The sequence below is a fragment of the Patagioenas fasciata genome, chromosome 3 (genome assembly GCF_037038585.1).
Source record: "Patagioenas fasciata isolate bPatFas1 chromosome 3, bPatFas1.hap1, whole genome shotgun sequence".
NCBI lineage: Eukaryota > Metazoa > Chordata > Aves > Columbiformes > Columbidae > Patagioenas > Patagioenas fasciata.
The window spans coordinates 33,146,924-33,172,105 of NC_092522.1; the positions used below are offsets into that span (position 1 = coordinate 33,146,924).

General features: G+C 38.3%; 1 protein-coding gene across 3 annotated transcripts in view; it reads left to right on the plus strand.

Moving 5' to 3' along the window:
- CAMKMT (calmodulin-lysine N-methyltransferase) overlaps nucleotides 1–25,182 on the plus strand; it is a 221,406-nt gene that overhangs the window by 4,369 nt on the left and 191,855 nt on the right. For all 3 annotated transcript variants that reach the window (XR_011738221.1, XM_071806088.1, XM_065833393.2), the window contains exons 2-3: nucleotides 1,261–1,424; nucleotides 17,522–17,586. Coding sequence is in view for 2 of the 3 variants with exons in the window: in XM_071806088.1 (XP_071662189.1) it covers nucleotides 1,261–1,424; nucleotides 17,522–17,586 (229 nt within the window). In the remaining variant the exon portion in view is untranslated. The remainder of the gene's footprint in view (nucleotides 1–1,260; nucleotides 1,425–17,521; nucleotides 17,587–25,182) is intronic.

Genomic DNA, 25,182 nt, shown 5'->3' on the forward strand with positions numbered 1-25,182 from the left:
CTAACTATTCTGCAAAATAACAGGTCATGTCACCAAATTGTGAGGCTGTTGGATGCATTTCTAATTAAAGTGCAATTGACAAAGGTTGGGTGTAGCAAAAAAATGACCGACCCTTTATTTTGTTGTACCCATCCCATATGCAAAGCTTCCATTCCAAGTTTCATAATTCTGGAGAGCTGCTTCTCATTTAGCTGTGGTTGGCAAAAATCTAAATTGTGCTGCTCTCCTACTCAAGTAGAGCTATTCCATGTAGCTCTGCCTATTTATAGGGCTGAGTTTATTTTCTGCTCCTTTTTTATCACTGTGGACTGCTTATACACCTTCATTTTAAAAGTGTAATGGCAATTATTTATGTATTCTGTCCAGTGTTCGAAGAAAGAAGCTAAACCCAGGGCGTCTCTCCTTCCACATCACTGACCTAAAGAATAAGCCCTTTTGTCTGGCAGGGAGATGCTGCTTGTCCTCTGTGCATCAATACCGCTCAAATGGGCCAGGTACCAGGTTCTCCTGCATGGAGGAGTTGGTACTTCACTCCCCAAAGACACGGTTGGGTGCAGGGGACTGTGGAGGACAGAGAGCCCATGTTTTCGCTTTCCCGAACGAGTGTTTTAATCACGTAGCTATTGCACAACATGCGAATGGCCATTGCCATGAATCCTTCGGTCTCTTAGCGTTGAGCTTGGTGCTGTGAGTGTATTTTGGGGATGGTGCAGAGGGTGGCTAATGCACCAGTCCCTCCAAGGCACCCTGGTGAGGGACCATGTAGTTGTGGCATCTGAAAGTCTGGGGCCTGGGACAGGCAGCAAGTTTGGCAGCAGTTCTGCAAGTGTGCAGCAGCTGATGAGCTAGGATGTCATCTACCTGGCAAACACGTATCGCTCAGATTTTTGTAATCTATAGGGACAGTGAGTGGCACAGAATGTTTTGATGGGAGATAGGGAAGAACCCAGTCTGCCTCCCTGATTCATGTGTGAGTTCACTAGAGTTGGAGTTAAAGCAACTTCGTGTACTTATAAGTACATTTGCTTTACAGTTCTTGAGGTATAATATATATGAGACATAATAACTTCATAACCCACTCTCTTGACCCCTGCCATCAACACTACTGTTATTTTTCTCAGGCTTGACATACTTGGACTAGTTATTCATAGGTATTAGCTAACAGAATAGCTATTATGGTTGATTTCAGACTTGCCTCTTCAGTTAAATAAGCCTGTGTTTGTTTAAGTCTTAATGTTTAATTTGTTCTTCATTTCAAAGGTCCTGAAGAAAAAGCACTTGAAAGAGGTGCATCTCCAACAAGTGTCTGTAAGAAGGTTCACATCGTTCAATCTCTTTTCAACAGAAGACCATAATAAAGAAGAAACTGGGACCTGGGTTCAGTATAAAAGCATCTTTTATCCTGAGTATAGTGTGTCCTTAAGGTAACTATCATTTAAGTTTGAAGTACTTTCTAAGATCTTGTACAGGCCTCAAATATAAAACTCATTAGTAATTCTTCTAGTGTTTTATATAACTAGGGCATAGTTTACAAATAAACCGTTAAGTGTTATCTTTAGTTGTTGGTTACAGTAAGCAGCTTGTCTGTTGTGTTTGTGTTGTGTTTGTTTTTTTTTTAATTGTTTTTAATGCATTTCACTGAAGGGGCAGAGCTTGAATCAAAAAACCATGCAAATAGGAGCATTTATTTTATATTTTTAATAAGTTTCTGTTTTGACATTTTTCTGACATAAATAGGATGTAAAAACAGTGAACACTGGTAATCTTAAAAAGAATTTAATGAGATGATTTTATTCATAAAGTTTTAAAAGCTTTTTGGTAGTGATCGTTACTTGATTTTCTTAATAGTTCTTTTGAAAATGATAATTTGGAAGCCAATTTCCAAAACAAAAGAATAAGAAAATTCCTCTTCCTATGGAGATGGTTTATGTCTGATTAAGAAATCTGTTTTGTATTAGAACAGGTGAAAACATGTGAAGATATCTGCATTAGGAAAAAAAAAAAGAACAAAAACCGAAGAACACCCCACCTCAAAAAAACAACACTCAAAAAAAACTACATCAAAACCTGCCAAAAACTAACCCACGCAAACCCTTTCAAAGAGTGTTAATGAATTCTCAGTAGCCTTAGCAAAACAGAAAAGTTTATAGCTCCCATTCATTACTATGTGTTGTTCTGAGTTGGTTGGTTGACTGTTTTTTTTTTTTTCCTCTTTCTCCCCTTTTTTCCTGCTTTGGTTATCTTTTCCTTGTTCAGTTTTGTACGTGTCTATAACTTGATTTTTCCTCAACAGGTATCATTGCAACAGTAACTTAAGCATTTCTGAATCAATACTTGTTTTGCAGCCCCTAATTAGCCCTGCTGAGGGTGTAGGATTTTGTATTCTGTGCACAGTAGACTCTATGCTGGAGAACCTGAGTCACTGAAATTGTAAAGTTCATTTTTATTCAACTAGGACCTTTAAATTAAAGTCGGTCTTGGAAACTGAGATCTAACACAAACAAGTGACCATCATTAAGTGGCATTTTTGAAAGGTTATAAAACAAAACAACAAGAAAACAGCAGCAAAAACCAACAAAACAAAACCAACCAACCAAAAAACCCAACCCTACAACACTTCATGCAGATTGCCTTAGATTTGCAGATGGGTGAAAAATACGAAATTGTTTAGAGCTTTATAAAGCCTTCATTTTCCATTTTCCAAGTTTATACTTAGTGATGCTGGAAGACTTCAAAAGAAAACTTTTCCAATTTGTAATATCAGTAGGCACAGTGTTTCTTCTCTCTATGGACTTTTCCTGTGAACTCCTAGAGAATGCTACAGATTGATCCAGATCCTCAGAGTTTACCTCATCTCCTGTGCAGTGTCTCTGTTGTCTGGTTTTATTTCTTCAGAGGCACACTGGTAATGGGAAATGTGGGTTGTTTAGGGAGAATTTAGGTGGTGCAAGTCTGCAGTCCTTCACACTGCACTCCTGAACTTCTTCATTCAGTCTTCTCAGTTCACTACCATGGTCTGCAACACAAGGTGTCACTTGCTTGATTTACTAGTTATGGGAATTTTAAAGAAGGAGGTGAACTGGGGTTCACATGTGCCAGCAGCACAAAAGCCAAGGGAATGTCAGCCTCATCTTGCTCTGACATTTGGTATTTGCACACTTCTGTTTCCATCACTTCCCATGTCATAATTTTTTTTTTTTTTTTTAATTTTAGCTAATAGTATCTTCATCAGTAATAGGACCCAGCTCAAACTGTAAACTGTGAACCAGTATGTTTGTTCATGCATGATTTTGTTATTGGTGATTGTTATATAGTATTCTAAGTATGGAGATTTTGTTTATACCTTTTATGTTTCTCTGAGTTTACCCAATAGAAATTACAGTTTCTGTATTAGAGCAGACTCACATTGAGTTTCAAAAACCGTTTTTGAGGAGAATAGGAAGATTTCGTCTTGTATTTTGTTCCTTTCTAGAAGATATTAAGTGATCTATAAAAATGGTAAGCACTAATTGTTTTAGGAATAATGGTCAGAATTTACTTCCACGTCTATATTGATATGTTTTCTCACTGTATTGAAGCAGTGGTAATAGATAGCATATGCTTATTATTTCAGAATATTGCAGGATGGTGAAGGTGGCAAGAAAAAACTACCTGTGTATTCTGCCAGGGGCAGGGTATAAATACCTGCAACAAAATCCGCTTTACCTTAAGTCTGTATTAAATAAAGTTTCTTCCCTGTTTTTGCAGAAGCAGTAATATAAGAGGGTAAACATAGCAGTTTAACGTACATAACAGAGCAACAGTTCTTCTTGCTGAAACTTGTGTATCTAGAAGAGATCGTGGAGTAAGCATTCCTGGATCTTTGAGAATTGATCGTGTGTTAGAAACTTGAAGATACTCTGTATGTCTGACAGTCTTCCCTTCATTTTTCTCCTCCCATTGGCAAAATATTAATTATAATAATTTTCATCTATAGAAGCAATTTTAACAAGATAACAAGAGCATATTATTACCATATTATTAACAATAACATCAATCAAGTAAACCCAGAACAGTGTGCTTGAGTAGGAGAACCTTTTTATATATCTTTTTGTCAGGAAAAAATTGTTGCTATGGCCCCTCTAAAATCTTGACAAAAGTGCATTTGAATTTTCGTCTACATATGTTTTTCCTTATGCATTAACATCTTATTGAGAAAGCTCATTGCATATGTTGGATGTTAAAAGGATTGTCAGCTAATATCTTGACAAGACTAAATGCTTAAGAAAGTTCGTAAGGTTGTTACTGGCTTTTGGCAAAGAGTATAAAGGTCAAGCTGTATCAGTTCAAGGGCTATCAAAACTGATCAAATTGTATATTCAGATATGCTATGACCTAGCTGGAATTACTGCTCCAGAGGGATGTGGGGGACAGTTTGTTAAGCATGGTAGGAACTACCAGTCATGTGCTTGCTTTTCCGAACTACTTCTTGTTTTAATAAGCCGCTGTTCTTCTGACCAAATTCGGGTTGCATTGACATTTGGAAATGTTTTTCTGTCACTAGTTTATTTTTAGAATCATTCTTAATAACAAATCTTCTGAAGTAGGAAGCCAGAAGCACCAATGTAAGGCAATTTTACCTAAAAAAATTAAGCTGAATTTATCTGTCATTTTGACTAGATCCATGAAGTGACAACACCATTGACTCATATTAAAAATCTCCATAACTCTTCTGGTTAAACAGTAATCTCTAGTGTGCTTAATGAAATGTAGATTAACAATCCATGGTAGAAGGCGGTCTCTTGGTGTTTGTGTAGGTACTAAGTTGCTTCACAGTATTTCTGGGGTGAGTGTCTGAGTGTGACTTTTGTTAGCAGTGAAAGGTGTGTCAACATGAAATTTCTTGTGTTATAATTCAGAGTCTCATTTGATTAATCTCATTTGGATTTTTACCATATTTCATGCTCCTACACACTACATCCTTGCCGTGATGGTATGAATTTGTGAAGGGGTTTCGTTAGAAGGAGATATGTTGTTGAATTAGTCAGGCCCAAAGGAATCTCAAGGCCACTTCAAGAAGCTGAGAACAGAATCTGCTGTGAGAAAGAGGGGCGTTTCTTCATTAACAGGGCCTCAGCATGGCGTGAGTCGTTGGACCTATCATCGGTGGGGCTCCAGCGTGTGGACTGCCCATGATACTCATTTAGCGAATCCATGCTTGGAGCGTGGATTCGTGTTTAGAGAATAGTTGCGTATATAAGGAGACATGTTTCTGTAATAAATGGCTTTGGCGTGATTCACATTGAATCGGAGTGCTGAGTCCTTTATCGTTCCAACAAATGGTGACCCCGACGTGATACTCCGAACGGCGTCTCACTAAGGTCGGGGAAAAGCCTGGAGCGGCCCAGCCGGAGGCGGCTCAGCTGGACTGAGAGCCGGGCGGAGACGTACGGACGTTCCGCGGATAAATTTTGTTGAAGAAGGCCCCGGGAAAGGTGAGCGGCTGGGAGCAGGAGGAGGGAAGAGTGAAGTTATGGGGCAGAATATATCCTCTGAGGAAGAAGCTATAGTTAAGATCCTCCTGCATATTCTCTCTATGAGAGGACTTAAATATGAAGAAAGTAACATATGTAGACTGTTGGTTTGTTGTAGAACTAACGGCTACCCGTCAGAAGCTGAGAAAGCTTTTAAAATTGAATTTTGGGACGATATAGGGCAGAAATTATGGGATAAGGTTAGCAACGGAGATGAAGCTAAATCATTAGCGACTACATGGAAGCTTATAATTTCCACCTTAAAAGAATTTAAGGCTGAGCGGGCTGCGGTTACTGGAATTTTTGCAGCGTTACAGCCTGATAAGAACTCTAAAAATAACTGTGAAGCTTACCCAGTTCGTGTTTTCGATACCCTCCTTACTCCATCCCCTGTTGTGCCTTCGGCACCCCCAATGATACAACAGTCTGGGGCGGAGGGAGGAAAATTACCGAGTGGATGTCCTCCTGTACCATCACACGACCCTGGAGAGACCAAGAAGTCCAAAGAACTGGAGTCAGATAATTTGTCAAAAGGACTGGTGAAAGTTGAGAATGCTAAAGTCGTAAATAAGTGTAATATCAATTCTTTTACTGATTTGTGTCCGCCTTCACCGCTTTCTATCCTTCTAACGCCTACAAGAGAAAAGAAGGAGCCGCCGGATAAGAACTGGGCAAAAGAACTGTGTGAAAGATCAGATCAGCTATTAGCGAGTGAATCCAACAGTCAGCCATATCAAGCTATGAGAGAGGTGCCTGAAACCAACAAAGCAGCCAAATCATTGGCAACTGTTAATCAGGGTCCCAATGAGAATTACTTGCAATTTATTGACCACCTTCAAGAGACCATCAATAAGCAGATTGAAAACTTAGAAGTTAAGGAAGCACTGGTGTTGAAATTAGCAGTAGAAAATGCTAATGTTTGCTATCAGCATGTTATTTGCGAGTTTTACAGTACATATTATGTGTTCCTGTGTACCGTCTCTCTGAAAATCAAGCAGCTTGTCAGGAATGTGAGTTAATTGTTTCACTAGTTGTTTTTAAGTGCGCCATAAAACCTTCTGCCTGCTCTTCCCACTCAGGCTGCAAGCAGCCCTTTGCTTCCCCCCCGCCTCCCCCCCCCCCCCCCCCCCCCCAAGGTTTTTACTTGCAAGATGGGGTCAGGAATGATTGTTTTCAGTTGTGTTCCTGAAAAATCGGTATTGGGAGGTGTTTTAAAACATAGAAAAGCACTCGGACAAGAAATCATTAAATCTTTTCAGACAGTTTTACAGGCAGGGCGATTTGAACTTCAACAAGCTGAGAGAGACTTAATTGATAACACACAGGTCAGAAAACTTGTTAAAGTCTGCAAGATGCTTTCCTTATTAACCTGTTTTCTTTGTGGGTATCTGTTTAAGAATGCTGCAATTTTGATAGGTCTTTGTTACATGGTACGATAAGTTCACAGTCTGTTAAATCATGAGATTCCGTTGACTCAAAATGTGCATTTTGTGATAATACAGAAGAACATGAGTAATTTAGTTCTTTACTGCATGAATGTGATGTCTATCCCTGTTTCTCTATTAGGACGAGATGTGTTAGGACAACTAGGAGCAACTCTGGTGACAAAACAACAAAATTTCTAGAAGTGGTCATTGATGATGGGCGACCAGTACTGAAATGACAGTGGAAAAATGATGATCCAGTATGGGTAAATCAATGGCCGCTCAGTGAAGAAAAGCTCGCCCATGTCAAAGAGCTAGTACAGGAACAGCTTGAAAAAGGGCATTTAGAGCCGTCTACAAGTCCCTGGAATACTCCTGTGTTTACTATTCAGAAAAAATCAAAGAAATGGAGGTTGTTACAGGATCTTCGAAAAATTAATGATACCATGGAAGACATGGGAGCATTACAGCCGGGATTACCATCCCCTGTCATGATTCCAGAAAATTGGCAGATCTTAATAATTGACTTGAAAGATTGTTTTTTCACCATTGCTTTGCATCCTGATGACTGTAAACGTTTTGCATTTTCCATAAATTCTGTAAATAAGGCTGAACCTGCGAAAAGGTATCAATGGGTAGTTTTGCCACAGAGAATGAAAAATTCCCCAACTATGTGTCAAATTTATGTAGCTTGGGCCTTGCAATCTGTCAGAAAATCTCATCCTGAGTTAGTGATTTACCACTACATGGATGACATATTAATAGCTGGGGAAACTTTTTCGACTGATTTGTTGATAAATGAAGTATCTGATACATTGCAGCATAGAGGATTGCTAATTGCTCCAGAAAAGGTACAAATTCAACCAGCGTGGAAATATCTTGGTTGGGAAATTTCTCAGTCCACAGTGAAACCTCAGAAAATAGTATGTCGGCCTGTCATTCAATCCTTAAATGATGTGCAGAAACTAGTGGGTGATCTGAATTGGGTCCGGAGCATTTGTGGGATCACTAATGAGGATTTAGCTCCAATTGTAAAACTGCTAAAAGGGGATAGTGACATTAGCTCTCCTAGAACGCTTACTGCTGAGGTGGATGCTGCTCTGAAAAAGATTATGTCCAAACTTGTAAAAGCTTTCAGGCATAGGTGGAACCCAGATTATGTAATTGGACTACTAATTGTAAACAATACTAACTATCCTTTTGCTCTCATAATGCAATGGACAACTGGTAAGGAGCCGTTAAAGATCTTAGAGTGGGTGTTTTTGCATTTTCGACTCAAACGAACCATTACAACCAGGGTTGAGGTCTTTGCTCAGCTTATAATGAAAGGTAGGCAGAGAATAGTCGAAATTTCAGGGGCTGAGCCTGCATATATCATTGTTCCCCTCGTTTCAGAATATTTACAGTGGGCTTTGCAGAACTCCTTACCTTTTCAGATTGCGTTATTAAATTCTCAAGCTTTAATTAAGACATTTTCCCCTCCACACAAGTTAATGTCAGTTTTGAATATGGGATCAATGGAGGAGGGTCCCCCTCTTCTCTCAGAATTTCCTGTTAAAGGACCCACAGTGTTCACTGACGCAGGGGGTAAAATGCAGAAAGCAGCAATTACATGGAAAACAGATGGAAAATGGCACGATGTGATACTAACTGACCTGAAAGGATCAACTCAGCATTTGGAACTCAGGGCTGTAATAGAAGTGTTTATCAGATTTGCTCATAGCCCAGTGAATATTGTTTGTGATTCTTTGTATGTGGTAGGTGTGGTAGCTCGCATTGAAAGATCATTGCTCAAAGAGGTTCAGGATGCACAACTGATGTCTTTGTTCAAGCAACTATGGTTGTTGGTCGAAGAGAGACAACACCGATACTTCATAACACATATCCGTAGTCATCTGACAATTCAAGGCAATTTAGCTGAAGGAAACCGCCGAGCTGATTTTCTTGTATCTCCTGCCTCGGTTCCACCTCCAGTAGATAGGTTTGGGCAAGCAGTATGCTCTCATAGTTTCCTCCATCAGTCTGCTCAGGTCTTACAGCGGCAATTTTCATTGTCCGAAAGTGAAGCCCGAGGTATTGTTAAAAGTTGCGCAGATTGTCAGCGCATCTCAGTAGGGCTGGGTGCAGGAGTCAATCCAAGAGGATTAGGAGCCTTGGAATTGTGGCAAATGGACGTCACACATGTCCCTGAATTTGGCAGGCTGAAGTATGTGCATATGTCTATTGATACATATTCTTTCGCCATATGGGCCACTGCTCAGACTGGTGAAACTAGTTCACATGTGCAACGACATTTACGTTCTGCTTTTGCAGCTTTGGGAGTTCCTGCACAGGTCAAGACAGACAACGCACCTGGTTATATCGCCAAAGCTACTGCCACCTTTTTTCAATTGTGGGGTGTTAAGCACATTACAGGGATACCAAATTCTCCTACTGGTCAGGCCTTGGTAGAAAGGATGAATCGAACTCTCAAGCATCAGCTTGACAAACAAAAAGGGGGAACTGACTGTACTACTCCACATGACAGACTAAGCAAAGCATTATATGTCTTGAACTTTTTACGCCTTCCGCAAGGGTTCGACATTCCACCTATGATTCGTCATGGAACAAGCTTAAAAGGACACTTGACAGACCTTAGAGAAAATCAATGTCAGGTCAAAATACGCAATGGAGTTACTGGTGAATGGGAGGGTCCTTTCCAAGTAATAACTTGGGGAAAGGGTTATGCTTGTGTCATTACAGACCAAGGATCAAAATGGATTCCTGCGAAATGGATCAAGCCATGGCTGAATAAAGACAACAAAGATTCGACAGATGCAGAAGGACAGGAGGGAGATAAGTTGTGAGAATTGTCTCAAATGTAAACCATGAATTCTTATTCAGTGTTATAGATGCTCTTAGACCCAGTGGTCTAAAAGCTTATTAGTAAACAGATAAGGTACCTTCCATAGAGAATGCTGATTTGAACAGATAGTAAGAGTTCCAAAAGGGTGATATTACAATTAGATAATCTATGCATAGATAAGGTAAAAGTATAAGATATTTCTACCATGGTAACCTAATTTAGCAACTGGTAAGGTTTTAAAAGAGATATTAAGATTAAGCTATAGATCTTTTAAGTAGGTTAATATAAGTTTTAAGATATTAATTCAATAATTAGCATATGAATAGGTTAATATAAGTTTTAAGATATTAAGTCAATAATTAGCATATGCTGATGGTATTAAGTACGTTACTCTATAAACTGCGCAGTTATAGATCTTTTAAGAATTTAAGAGAATATATTGTATTAAGTTGTCTGACTATTCTAAAATAGTGCGTTGGTAAGGTTGTCATAAGTAGAATTAAGGTTTTATATATGATATGAAGGTTTGAGTATAAGCAGATAGTTGTTTAATCTTATTAAGTAAGGTTTAGCTACATTATATGTAATTGTAATTATGTTGTTAATCACGTGTCCTATGTTGCAGTGTATTTCAAAGACGATTCAGCATGCTGTTTAAGGGGCCTGACTAGTTCAAGAACAAAAAGGGGGAATTGTGAAGGGGTTTCGTTAGAAGGAGATATGTTGTTGAATTAGTCAGGCCCAAAGGAATCTCAAGGCCACTTCAAGAAGCTGAGAACAGAATCTGCTGTGAGAAAGAGGGGCGTTTCTTCATTAACAGGGCCTCAGCATGGCGTGAGTCGTTGGACCTATCATCGGTGGGGCTCCAGCGTGTGGACTGCCCATGATACTCATTTAGCGAATCCATGCTTGGAGCGTGGATTCGTGTTTAGAGAATAGTTGCGTATATAAGGAGACATGTTTCTGTAATAAATGGCTTTGGCGTGATTCACATTGAATCGGAGTGCTGAGTCCTTTATCGTTCCAACATGAATTGAGTGGCTACATATATGAAATTACTCTCTAGTGTTGTTTGCAATTAATGTTTGTCAAAAAATAAATCCCTGGTGTGACAGGAAGTCAACCTGGGAATTGGGCTGAATGTTTATGGCAGTCTAACATGGAGGATGTGGACATGTTCAGTCCAAGCTGGAGTCTTGCTGCAGTTTTCACATTCAAATTTGGAGACAGTAAACTGAAGTAATCTAGTCTGTAGGTGAAAAACATAAACCTCATTTTTAGTGAAATTTCTTGTAAGCTTGAAGTGGGAAAAAAGGTGTCTTTCATTAGAGATGTTACCTGGCTTTCTGTATCTTTTCTCCATTAAAAGGACGTTTTTATTCATAAAACTTTAATAATGATTTTTTTAGTTTTGTTCAAGTTATTTTTAACTTTGGGGGTATTTTACTTGGCTGTTAAAAAATGATGCAAGTTCTAAATACATGTTTTCTTGGTGATAGGAAGATATATAGTAGAGCCATTTAAAATGTTTATTTAATATTGCATTTCTAAATAATTCTATTCTTAGTCAGGAAAGTGCTTTTAAATTTAAACTTGTTATGAATAGTTTTAGCAATGAAGTTATTATAGATCATAAAGATGCAGTGTCTCACTGTGAAGATGGTGTCTGTCTTTTAGACAGGAAAATTATTCTTTTATTAGAGTTAAAAAAAGAGCAATCAATATCTTCAAATTTTCTGTTTCAGGATATGGATTTACTTTAAAATTGTAGGCTCATTTTAAGCAATTAGAGAAGAAATAAGTTATTTCTGTGGTAAAATATTTTCCATTGATCAGTCATTTGATGCTTCAAATACTAAAATGCAGAACTTAAAAGAAAATGTCAGCAGCTTACAGGACGGGTTAAATCTTTGTAAAGAGCGTTAAGTGTTCTTTGCAAGATGTCATGCCTTTATTCAGAATATGAATGAACCTTTAGATAAAAATATGAAAGGACCTATTAGATGAGTCTAGACCTTTGGTATAGAAATGAGAGGCATGTTATTTGTCTGTGACAAGTAGCATGTTAGAAGATGGTTTAGGAGTGAATTTAATTGGCTATTCCTGTAGGATATTTCTGTTAATAACATTTTGAAGTTTTAATTGATTTTTATTTTAGGGATAGACAGAAGAGAAAAAAAAAAAAAGGAAGCAGATTTGAAGTAACATTTAACTACTCTTTATGGACAATTTATGTGGATATTATAAGCATGCTTTCTTCCATTTATTGCATGCTAAGAGACAATCAGTGGATTTAGCAGCCTGAAGACTCGGGCACAGAAGGAGGAAATTGAGCAAAGAGATAAAAAGAACTTTGGCAACATATTTCTTTCATTCACTGATCAAACTAAGACTGTTCCATCGTATTGCCCAATATGTGCGTTTGTTGTTGATTTTTTCTTTTGTTTTCTTTTTTTCTTTAGAGTATTCTGTTGAAATGTAGTCTGTCTTAGTTTTTATAGTTTTTTGAAGTTTAGTATATGCATTTAGTTATTTGTATTGGTTTTTTCTCATTTAGTTGAAGAATAATATAAGAGTAGGAACTTAATTTTGTTTCATTATTGTTGGTGAAGAGCATACCTTAACAGGGAGCTACTGAAAGATTATTTTTATTCTACTGTCTACAGTTGTTTATAAATACATGTAAAAGTCTGCCACTTGTATTACCTGAACAGCTAAGCATGCACAGTCCAGGGAGTTCCTGCAAATTGTTTCTGACAACTTTTTGACACAGATGGTGGAGGAGCAAACAAGGAGAGGTGTGCTGCTGGACCTTGTCCTAACCAACCAAGAAGAACTGGTTGGAGATGTCATGGTTGGGGGAAGCCGGGGATGCAGCGACCATGAGATGGCAGAGTTCAGGATCTTGTGTGAAGGAAGCAGGACGATAAATAGGACTAAAATCATGGACTTCAGCAGGGTGAAATTTGGCCTTTTCAAGATCTGCTTGGAAGAATCCCGTGAGATAGGGTGCTAGAAGGGTGGGGGGTCCAAGAGAGATGGCTAATATTCAAACATCACGTCCTTCAAGCTTGAGACTGATGCGTCCCTATGAGGAAGAAATCAAGTAAAGGGAGTAAGAGGCTAGCATAGATGAGTAAGGAACTCCAGTCAAAACTCAGGTGGAAGAAGGATGCTTATGTAATATGGAAAAAGGGACAGACCACCTGGGAGGAATACAAGGAGGCTGTTAGAGTCTGCAGGGATGCGGTGAAGAAGGCCAAGCTCCACTTGGAAGCAAATCTGGCCAGGGATGTCAAGGACAACAAGAAGGGCTTCTTAATATACATCAGCAGCAAAAGGAAGGTCAGGGAACATGTAGGTCTGCTGCTGAATGAGGAGGGTGCCCTGATGAGTGATGATACAGAGAAGGCAGAGTTACTGAACGCCTTCTTCACTTCTGTCTTTACTGCAACTGGCGCTCAGGTGTCTCAGGCCCTAGAGATAGGAGAGAAATTCTGCTAAAAGGAAGACTCCCTTGGTGGAGGAAGATCAGGTTAGGGATCATTTACACAAACTGGACATCCACAAATCCATGGGCCCTAATGGGATGCACCCATGAGTGCTGAGGCAGTTGGCAGATGTTATTGCTAAGCCACTTTTCATCGTCTTTGAAAGGTCTTGGAGAACACGAGGGGTCTCTGAGGACTTGAAGAAAGCCAATGTCACTCCAGTCTTCAAAAAGGGCAAGAAGGAAGACCCAGGTAACTGCAGACCAGTCAACCTCACGCCCATCCCTGGAAAGGTGATGGAACATCTCATTCTGGACGTCATCTCCAAGCATGTGGTGGAAAAGAAGGTTATCAGGAGTAGTCAGCAGGGGTTCACCAAAAGGAAATCATGTTTGACCAACCTGATAGCCTTCTATGATGGTATGACTGGCTGGGTAGACAACTGAAGAGCAGTGGACATTGTCTACCTTGACTTCAGCAAGGCTTTTGACTCCATCCCTCACAACGTCCTCATAGGCAAGCTCAGAAAGTGTGGGCTGGATGAATGCACGGTGAGATGGATCATGAACTGGCTGGATGGCAGAGCTTAGACGGTTGTGATCAATGGTGCAGAGTCTGGTTAGAGGCCTGTAGTTAGTGGGGTTTCCCAGGGGTCAGTCATCAGACCTGGATGAAGAGACTGAGTGCACCCTCAGCAAGTTTGCTGATGATACCAAACTGGGTGGAAGGGCTGACACACCAGAAGGCTGTGCTGCCATACAGCGAGACCTGAATAGGCTGGAGGACTGGGCAGAGAAGAACCTTCCCGTGACTTTCATAATTCAAGTGCAAAAGGCGTACAAACTCTTTATGGGCAGTTTGTTAGGTGTCCTGTGCAAAGCTGTGATTGTGACAGGCATTCACAGAAGGAAGATGTGATGTGTATTGACAGTTTTCTCTGGGCGAGGTCATGGAGGAGCAGCTGATGGGACTGCGAAGCAGCAGCTGTTGCAGAACTGCTAGGGGGTATATGCAGAGCAGTGGATCCCAAACTAGAAGCTGTGGGGTTTGGGTGCAGGACTGAGTAGCATGAAATTTATGTCAGAATTTGGGGCTAGAGAATACTTGTATTTACAGCTGGATGTAATTTCTAGTCTGCAAGTCAGATCTATGAGGGAAAAGGGTAGTGGAGCAGCTGATGCAGAGTTTGTCTGTGGACTCTACAAATGCAGTGCTCCAAATGGAGAAACGTGGCTATTGATGTTTGTAAGTGTTTCTCCCTGAGCTCTGCCTCTCACAAGTAGAACAGCTGTTGGAATGTTGCATTCCTCAGTCTTAAAACTTGCTCAATTCTTCTCTGTTTGGTTTCCCTAACTCTTAAGTGGTTACCAATGGAATTTAAGTGCCTCTTCTTTAGCCTTTATCAGCAACAGCAGGTATTTTTCTGTCATGTTAATTTACCTTAGAAGATCCATTGTTGCTAATGTGGAGTAGTCTTATAATAGTCCATAATGGTAATATAGTTAAGACCCAAAATGTGATTTTTGGGGTAAATGAGAGTGGCTTTGCTGTCCAGATTGCCGTTGAGATATTGGCTACTCCTCTCATTCCAGGACACTGAGCTTGGTCCCTGCCTTTGTTCAGTGAAGGTTTCACAAGCTGATCAGACTAACGATGAGTATGGAGTGGGCATCTGGAAGACTGGAGGAGAAAGGGGAAGTCGCTCACAGAAAGGCTGAATGCTTCTCATCATTAAATTAGGGCTCACTTATGTGCTTGCCATCAACAATGTTTGTGAAAGCAAGACGGAGATTGCTGAGACAGAGGAAGAGACTTTGAATGTTACAGGCAAATAGAAAAGGGTGCGAAATGCCTCTTCTGGCCAAGACAGCAAGTGTTGGGGTGTGTTCTGTTTGTACACAGACACCACATGCCTTTGGCTGCTGAATAATAAACGTCAGAATATGTTTGAAATTTGCATGTGTTTACTTTAATTATGGAAAGAATGTTTTATAATCAGATCCTTTTATAATCTGATCCATAATGAAAACCAAGTGTACCAAAAATAATAGTGTAGATGAAAAACATTCACTGAGTTAAATAAAACATCACCAATATTTCAGGACAGCCTCAAAACCAATAAGTGTGTGGCATGCATCTGCTGCAGAATCTTAGCTTATTCTTTGGACCGGTGTACTTGGAGCTGTCTACCTCTCATCTCCAGGTATAAACCAATATTTTGGAAACAGCTTGAAATTTGGTTTAGTGATAATGTTAAGGCCAGTGCTATGGTTGTATCATTTTTCTCTCTCTCTCTTTTTTTTATCCTTGTCTACCTTTTGACCCTGAAGTACATAAATTGTATTCTTCTCTAGAGGAGGACACTCTACTTAATTCTGTTTTGCTTTCTTCATAGCATTCTGTTGAACCACAGATACTAGATTGCTAAATTGTTCATCCTTGCCTTTTGTTTGCTTCACTTGGAAATTCGCATGATAAATCTCCTTTATATATGGACTATCTACATAAAGAAATTGAACGGATTGAAAAAACAAACCAAAACATGTTATCCTTGGACTAATCTACATGCCAACAAAGATTAAAATATTTCTTCACTGTCTCAGCATCTCCTCTCCTATCTTACATTCATTTAGAAGATGAGAGGTTCCCAGCTGTCTAAGAGACCCTAACAGTGCCAGACATATGCATGGTTGTGGAGTTTGTAGGATGCTAAGGAGTCAGCAGGGGACAGTTTAAAGGGCAGCTCTGTTGTTGGCAGAACTACTGGTCCTGCCCACTTTCTGGTCACTTCCTGTGAACTAATTCTGTTGCATCATTTGTCAAATCTGACTGAGAACAAGCTCGGTGAAAAAAAAGAAGAAAGTGCATTTTGAGTCTGCATGATCCATGAGAATTCTTGTAGGCTTCCACTGCAGCTAGGGAATGTATTTTTGGTTTGTTTTTATGTAGCTTGGGGAAGAGCTGCAATGTCCATTTGAATCTTTTGTAACATCTTTAATTGACTGTGTTTATGACTTCATTTCAGTTTGTTAACTTGATTTCCATTTGATTTTTTTTTTTTTTAAGCATTAGTCTAGTTGCTGTTTGGCACTTCTCAAAATTTAACATGTAAATGTCTCTTTAATGCTTATGCTTATCAGAAGTTCTAAATAGTGTATTTGGAAATAGGTTGTGGAGGGTTTTTTTCGGTTTGTTTTGTTTGTTTTTGTTTGTTTGTTTTTTCCATTCTTACAACACTCTTCCTTCTGGAAAGCAAAGTTGAGAGAATGAGAACTAATTTTGCATGTGCTATATTTGTCGTATTTCTTGAATTTTTTCAGTGTTTCAAATTAGCATGTTCCTAAACAACCCTAAGAGCCACATTTGAGATGTTGTTAAAAGACTGTATTTTTGATTTTACTGCCTTGCTGAATTCTTTATACTTTTTTTTTTTAAACTACGTTTGTGAAACAGCTATGTGATCTGATTGTTGTAAAGTGTAAGATTTTTTTGTCTTGTTCATTTGGGGCCTGGATTAGCTGGGAATAGTTAAAAATAGTTAAAAAAAAATTAGTTGACTTTTCTGCTTGTGTGAATCCAGCTAGCCTGACATCTATAACATCTAGAAAAAACTTCTTAGGCAAATTTTTATTCAACTTCGGTGCATATTCTTTCTGCTGCTGTTTTGCTCACCATTTTCTAAAATTTGCAGTTGGTATGTGAAAGCCAGTTAGTTAATTATCCCCAGTTTTGAATGTTTATTTCACTTGGGTTATGCAAATGTAAAACCAAAGAAAATGCAGTTCACTGAACATAGTAATCAGTTTCATTGTTCACATTAATTGAATGAAGTGTTCTTGATTTTGTGGGAGAAAATAGGAATGCGTCTACAGCTGCTGTTCAAAAATAGTCTTTTGTTTTTCCTCTTCAAAGAAGTCACTTTACCAAAATTCTTCCTTTCTATATGTGACCTTTACAACTAAACAAAAATGATTGCTCTTTGGAAATGTTTTGATTTTGATGAAGTATTAGTTTCAAAGAAACATGTTCCTGGTTCATATATTTCAGTGAGGGACCTTTGAAAACTAGTGATTGTCACCTTGTTTTCCCACTGGTGGCTACAGTGGTACCTGTTTGCTACTTGTCTGTGAAAGGGATTTGTGAAAAGTTAAAATGTGCAATGACTCTCTTTTCTGAAGAGGGAAGATGTTTTGAGGGTTTTTTAATTGTTTATGTGTTGGTAAAGTCACTATGTATGTTTTCTTCCAGATTTAATGATGGACCATTAAATGTTAAAGATGTTCTTACAAGTTTTGACAACACAGGGAATGTCTGTAAGTCATTGTTCATTTAAATACAGTACGATGTTGATAGAAATCTAATTGTATAAATATAAAATATTTCTGTATGAGCCCTCAATAACCATTTCATTTAGCTGAGAAACACCATTACTGTGGTCAGAGGTACAGATCTACCCACCATAATGTTTTATATGTTACACTCTTTTATGTGGCACAGTTATTTGTGTGCATGCACGCTTAAGTCATCCCGGTGCAGATTATTTTTGGTTCTGTGACTGTGGTGGAAACATTAGAGCAGCTGAACAGGGTTGAACAAAAAATTAGGTTAGCCCATTGTCGTGGTTTAACCCCAGCCGGCAACCAAGCACCACGCAGCTGCTCGCTCATTCTCACCCACGAGCGAGTTGAGATAAAGACAGTTTAATAGGATAGAAAAGGAAGAGATAATAGTATAATAATAATAGAATATACAAAACAAATTATGCACAGTGCAATTGCTCACCACATGCTGACTGATTCCCATCCCAGAGCAGGGATCCCCCCCAGCCAGCTTCCCCCACGTTTATATACTGAGCAGTACATCATATGGTATGGAATAGCTCTTTGGTCAGTTGGGGTCAGCTGCCCCGGCTGTGTAAACTCCCAGCTTCTTGTGCACTTTCTGCCTTCTTGCTGGCAGGACACTATGAGAAGACGAAAAGTCCTTGACTGCTTAGCAATGACTAGAACATCATTATGTCATCAACATTATTCTCATTCTAAATCTAAATACAGCACCATACCCGCTACTAGGAAGAAAATAAACTCTATCAGTCTCTCTGAGGAACAACAGTGCAAGAACATAAGAAGCAAACTGATACTTCTGGCTTGGACAGGGCAAACTCATACCATAGAAAAACCAAAGAAAGCACAGTCAAGTTGTGAAATTTCTCCTCACAGAATATTTTGAACTCCTAGGACATGACATGGATTCAAAAAGCAATGGGGAAAAAATGGTGCAAGAAAAAGTCACGGTGGCTATTAAATACAGAGACGTTGCTTACAGCTTAGGAAGTGCTGGGTGTCAGGAGAATTAATGAGCCAGTAGGATGATATACTTGTCCTGATCTTTCACTCTTGCTGAGCATCAGTTACTGGCTGCATTAATGAGAGGCAAAATGAGCTGTGAGTGGACCTTCAATGTCTGACCCAGTATGGCTCTGCTTCAGTATACTTATTAATAAAATTATCTATTCTATTAATGGACTTGAATTATAAAATTGTGGTAGATCACGGAAAAGAAGCTGAGCAAAAATATTTAAATACTTTTGATGTAATGAGTAATTACTATTATATAATTTTTAGAGATATACATATAATTCTTGTTTGATTATTCTGCCTTATTTTTCAGGTTGGTTTGTTTGCTTTCAAGCAAGCAAACTGTTAGAGACACCCCCAACTTTATTCTAAGTTTGCCAGATATTCAAGAAATATGCACGTATCTCTTCCTCTTTATCTAAACAATTATATAAAAATTGTTCTGAAATATACATGTTTCATCTCAAAACTCCAGTCTTAGTATTCTAAAGCTATGTTTCAATAAGCATTGTTTTTTAATTAACAAAAAGATCAATTTTTTTAATAGACTTTTGCCTTTGAAAGGAAAAAAATAATCAGAAACTGTGTATTCTCCTTTTCAAAATTTCCTAGCTTTCGTTCGGTTCTGAACATTGAGGATAGTTGTATGGTCCAGCCACAAAATACCTCATGATATGTTCTCCAGCTGTTGACAAAGAGAAATTTGTTCTCTGGTTTCTGAATGAAAGTTATATCTAAGGGATATATGAATATTCAAATTAATAATATTAAGGCTGAGAAAGAAAATCCACATTTGTAATTATGGCTGACATCAGCTACAGATGTAGGTATCATGAGCTGGATGATAAAAACATTCAGATTTAAGACATTTACTATCTGCAGAAAATGCTTTGCTTAAATTATGGGAGGAATTTAGAGAGATTTGGTGTTGTGTATTCTCAGAATAGGAAAAAAAGAAAGGAAAAAAATCCAAACTGGGGTTTGGATCCAGAAAAAATGTTGTTATATTAGTTCATTAGATAACAACTTTGGTATTTATTTTGAACAGCAAAGAATTTTTTTTTTTTTGTCTAAAAGTGTTTCCTATAGTGGATCAAGACAGTGTACCTTATTCTGTTAAACATGATAACCAAATTTCTTAGTCTTTATTCTTTGTGTGAGTACTTAGATTGTGATCAATCCACACAAATTTTCGTGTTAATGCAAATAATTTACTCTGCCAAAGTTTTCTTATGCTTTCCTATTGATAGATGTGCTGTCAGCTCTTCTGTTAACTTTTTTTCAGTATTTCAGATACTTTCTTATTGATTGAAGATGGTAGAACAAGACTTTAATAGGCACAACACCAGTGCTAACGCAGAAGTAGTGAGACATTTGTAGTTCTTCCTACTGTTTCTCTGTTTATACCAAGATTCACATTTGTCCTTTTGGATTTAGGATTGCTTTGAGGGTTCATGTCTTTCTATTAGACACAGCGTTTGATAAGTCATTTCAAGATTCACTGCTTCCCCATTTTTAAGTGTCTGTGTCTGTCTGTACTGATGTACATATTACTGATTTATGTCCATTTTACTAAGCACTTTAGATTATACTCTGTTAGGGTAACTGTAAAATAGTTATCTTCTGGCAGCATGCAGTACAGGCTTGGAGCGTAATAATCACACATTTTTGCCACCACTTTTATGTTGTAAATGTCCCCAATGTCCAAGCCAGAGTAGCTGCATCTGTCATACCATCATAGCAAAGTTCCCCAAACCATGTGTTTATTGAGCTGCGCTATTTGTGTCACACCTGACTGATTTTGTGCACTACTGTTATCCCTCGATTTGAATTGGCTCTTTGACCTTTTTCTGTGGATTTCTTGGCTCTCTTTGTGTTAACCCACAGTGGAAGTGGTCCGCAGTAAACCTGCCTTCTTCTGCCCCCAGAGTTAACTACAGTTAGGTTGACTACTTTTTACAGTTCCTGTGGTGTTCTTTAAGAACTTCATATTATCAAATGATTGTCTACCCTGAAAAAAAGGAAACATTTAAAAAATGGTCTTTAACAGTATGAGATTATTTCTTCTAGTACCTAATACTAATAGAACTAGCCAATATTGAATCTATGCATCAACACTAGCATGCTCTGAAGGAGTGAAGGCAGACATTGAATAGTTATAGACCCTAATATTCTTTTTAGGACACACTGCATAGTCAGAGTTTATTTACTGGGCACTGAACATCACTTAAATGATTTGGGCAGAGTTATCAGAAAAAGGTTAAATATTTTAGTGTTCTGTGTATTTCCTTTGGCTGCCATACTGAGTATTTATCAAGAAGGTTAATGTTTTGCTAGAGATCATTAGATTATGCAATAGTTGTGCGTTAAACAGAGTAGATTTTGTAAAAACTACAATATGTTGCAAATGACATCCTTGTTAAATGTACTAATTTGCTTCAAACAACATGGTTTGTGTGGTTTTGGGGGTAGTTTTTTGTTTCTTCTGGCAGAGTTCCTCAATACCTTTGTTTAAAACAAGCTCTTTCAGGGGGCATTTCTCTGGTCTTTTTGTTTAACTTTTTGATCTTTCTGCTTATGGTGTTTAACAGCCACATCACCATCCGCCATCAAAAGAAGAGTGGTAGAGCAGACTTTAGCTAATAGCAGTGTTTTTACACTTCCGGTAGATATCAACTCAGTACAAGATGTGCCACTAGCTGGCAGCATTATATAAAATATCAATAAGCAGCTTTTTGAGGAATACTTGTGACTGCTTCCAAAAGTGCTGCCTTACACCAGTAAGACTTCAGGACAAAAGCGGAGCCAGCTGCAGTAGCTGTAGATGGTGCATTGCAGAGTCCCAAGAGTTAACTCTGGAAGTTGCCTCTGCACGATGTCGTGTTCAAACTTGATACCTACACTTGTTTTCTGTCTTTTTAAGAAAGATTTCTGAAGATGCGTTTTCATTGTAGGATTGCTACTGTTAATGAAGATTCACACTGCAAATTACAATTGGTTTTCCCATTCCCAGAAAAGTATGTATTTTTTTTTTTTCCCTCTCTCCTGTTCATCCTGTGTGAGAGAACAGTTTCCATATGGAAACTCTGAATGAATTCTTCACACAGACAGGATGCAATGCCAAATGCACTTCATTCAGTTTTAATTCTATGGATAAACAAAAGGCAGGGAAAAGAGGGCTAGAGTGAAGAAAAGCATCAGTCTGTTCATTTTAGACAACAGTATGGCATCTGTTAAAAAGATGTTGCATCCTGAGACCATCTCTGGTCCTGAGATAGTCTTTTAAAAGAACCGCTGGATCCAAGACAGACAGTTCAGTGGTGCCACTGTGGGACAGCATCACCTGGCTCCAGGAGCCACATGCCATGCTCATCCTTGCTGAAGAAAAATATTTTCTGCAATAGACTGTCCAAAAAGCAAGGAGAATTCTGCAAGAATGAGCTTTTCAGAGTGTCACCTTCCCCTGCCTTCCTAGTGGGAGAATGCAGCTATGACCGAAATGCTTGTATAATTATATCCCTGCCGTAGTCATTTAAAATGATATATACATTTAAATTAAGGGAAATGATCAAGGGCCAAAATATAAGCCTCTTTGCTAATGGCCACTGATCTAAGCAAGCTACAGTGTCTGTAAAGGAGAATTTTAAGGAGTGAAATACAGCATTGTTTGGGGATTTTTACCTAGTATCTATCTCAAGTTAACACAGAAACTAGATATTCTAAAGTGCTCAAGTAGTATAAAATTGCAAATATACTATAAGTAATATAAGTAATAGCAAAACATTTTCTTGTAAACTGCACGTAGCATTAGTTAATAACTTTTTCAAGAAACAAGATGTTCAATACATATTCGTTTTATTTCCTGCTTGGCTGAGTGTACAATTACATGTTTTGGAACTAAAAAAGCAGCAGAGGGTGCTACAGTTACAGACCTACCCAGGCACATATTCCAAACTTTTTGCTCCTGTAGGCAAGTAGATCCTGCAAAGATCTAAGCTTTCAGTTTGGAGCAGCTGTAAATATGATAGCTTTACATTCTATTGCCTCTGTTTATAGAGGAAAACACATAATCTGTGTGAAATCCAGAAAAAGTAGCATTGTATATTCAGTAGTTTACTTGATTTTTTTTTTTTTTAATATATGATTTATTGCTGGAAAATGTCACACAGTTTCCTGAAAACAGTGTCTTGATATAGCTACTATTATGAAACACCTGATCACCATCTTTAGAACAGTTTTTGTTTGTGCTGATTTTACTTTTAGAAATTGAAGTCTCTGCAACAAGTTTTATATAGGAGGTTTTTGTGCTTTTGTTTTTTTTTTTTTTTTTTTTAATGTATTCCCCCCCTCAAATGAGCGAGCTAAATTGGAAAATATTTCTGCCCCTTCATATAATATTTTTAATGAAAACAAGGGAAGGATTTTTCTTAAATTTCAAGTCCACCTTAAAAAAAAAAAATATTCTCCTTTTAGTTTTCACTTGTTTTTTTTTTTCCAGATTGTATTAATTTGAAAATTGTGCTGGTAATTTGTAACTCCTTCTTAAAATTTATTTTTAAAAAATTCTGCTTTAAACCAAAGAACCTTTCCTTCTTTCTCTCTTCCTCTCAAATAACTGGAAGGTGAGGGGTACATGAGGACGTGTTCAGAGAGCCGCTTGTTTCTTCAGAGCTCACTCTGCGTGACTCAAAGGTACCTGAGCTCCTCTATGGAGGGGTATTGGCAGCTACTGATTGGTGGTGCCTGGAAGGGACAGATGCCTTCAAGCTGCCTGGGGAAAAGCATGGGATGGCATCCTTTATGGCAGCAGAGGTGCTCCTGTATTTCGTGTGACATTACTTAGAGTCAACAAGGGAGCAGACTGCTTTTTTTGGTTGCTGCTGTGGACGTTTCCTCCTATTTTTTAGATGGAATGTCTTGTTTTCTGCAGTGAAAAGCGTACCGGCTTCAATATGCATCCTGCCTCTCTGTGCATCAGTGGGTGTTCTCACCTGAAGAAACTGCCACTCGTTGTCTTCTGAGCCTTCTCTCATTCCACCGGTGTGGCAGCTTGAAATTGTTTACCGTGTCAGAACCCCACACCCTCTTGAAAAAGTCTTCAACAAAAAATAAATTGACTGGAAGAGTGTTTGGATAGCAACGATACATGTCGTTTTGAATGAAATATTGTATTTATGATACCTACAATTTACTATTCACTATGAGGCTTCGTTTTAAATGAAACATTTTGTGATGAGGGTTAAGAAAAAACAGCTGTTTCCTCCCTCCCCTCCCCCATTCAATTCACTTCACTGATTCAGTTTACAGCATCATCCCAAGCAGTCACATTGACATAACTGGCATAAAGCTTACGGAATGGAGCAGAAAATAAGTATATGGGGAGAAGCAGGTACCTTTTAAATTACTCTTGCTACCAGTTTATGAAACTGTTCTCTGATGGAATGTCAGTGCTTTGTTTGTTTTAAATACTGTCCTGCAACCTCCTGCCTTTCCCCACTAACTAAAATCTTCTATTCATCAGGAGCCTATATGTGAAAAGAATAATCATAGCTGTGATCAGGGATCTGTTTTCTCTAAAGTATTTTTTTTTTTTCTGCAATATATTCCAACGTAACCTGACCCTGTGTCTATACTTTCAAACATGGCACCAGCTCAGGGAACTGGGAGGTGGAGAAGCCCAGCTGAGCTCTTCTCTGGACCCTTTTTCTTCCTCGGTCAGTTTGAAGTTTTTGTTACAATTGCTTCGCCTGTTCAGGCTATTCCAATGAAACCTTTTGGTAAAAATATATGAATCTATTAGAGCAACTGCAGTTACTTTTCTGTGTTGCTCAGCAGTGTTTTGTACCTTGGCACTCTGATGAGCTGGATTTTTGCATCAGATCTGCTGTCTTAACCTTTATAGAAATTGCTGGCATAAGCATGTTTCTAAGTGGACTACTTGTGCTAGTATGACTTTATGCACTGGTGTTGACCTTCTATAAGCTGAAGCTTTTTTGGAAGTATTCTGTGTATTCTAAATGGATTGTCATGAGAATTTGGACCTTTTGTTTAAAATATTCAAAAGAATTTGAAGATAGGGTGTAACACCTTACATTAGATTGGTGGAAGGAAAAGACTGTGAATTATTTTAATTAATTAATGGCTTTTACATTAGATAACTTCTCTTAATCATCTTTTTAATAGAGATAGAGTAAGATAACAATGGTAAGCGTCCCTTTAAGATGTACTATGCTATTGATTAGGCTTAGTCTTTTAATGCATCATGGAGTTTTCTCTTAAAAGATTTCAAATTTGAGCATAATTGGAATAAATAGTTTCAAATGAGTTGCATTTAGCTTCATGTGAACTAGGTTGTTGCAGTTTGGGTGAAACTTGCATGTTTCTTTGTAATTGTTCATCTTGTTTTCACCATTCCCTTTACCCACCATGTTCTAGCTATGCTTTCAGCATTGCTCTCCACAAAAGTCCAGACATGAGATGCAAAGAATGCTCAAGAAATGCCATGCTTGGAGTATATCCTTGAGTAGCTAACTTCTGTTTGCTACCATGCCA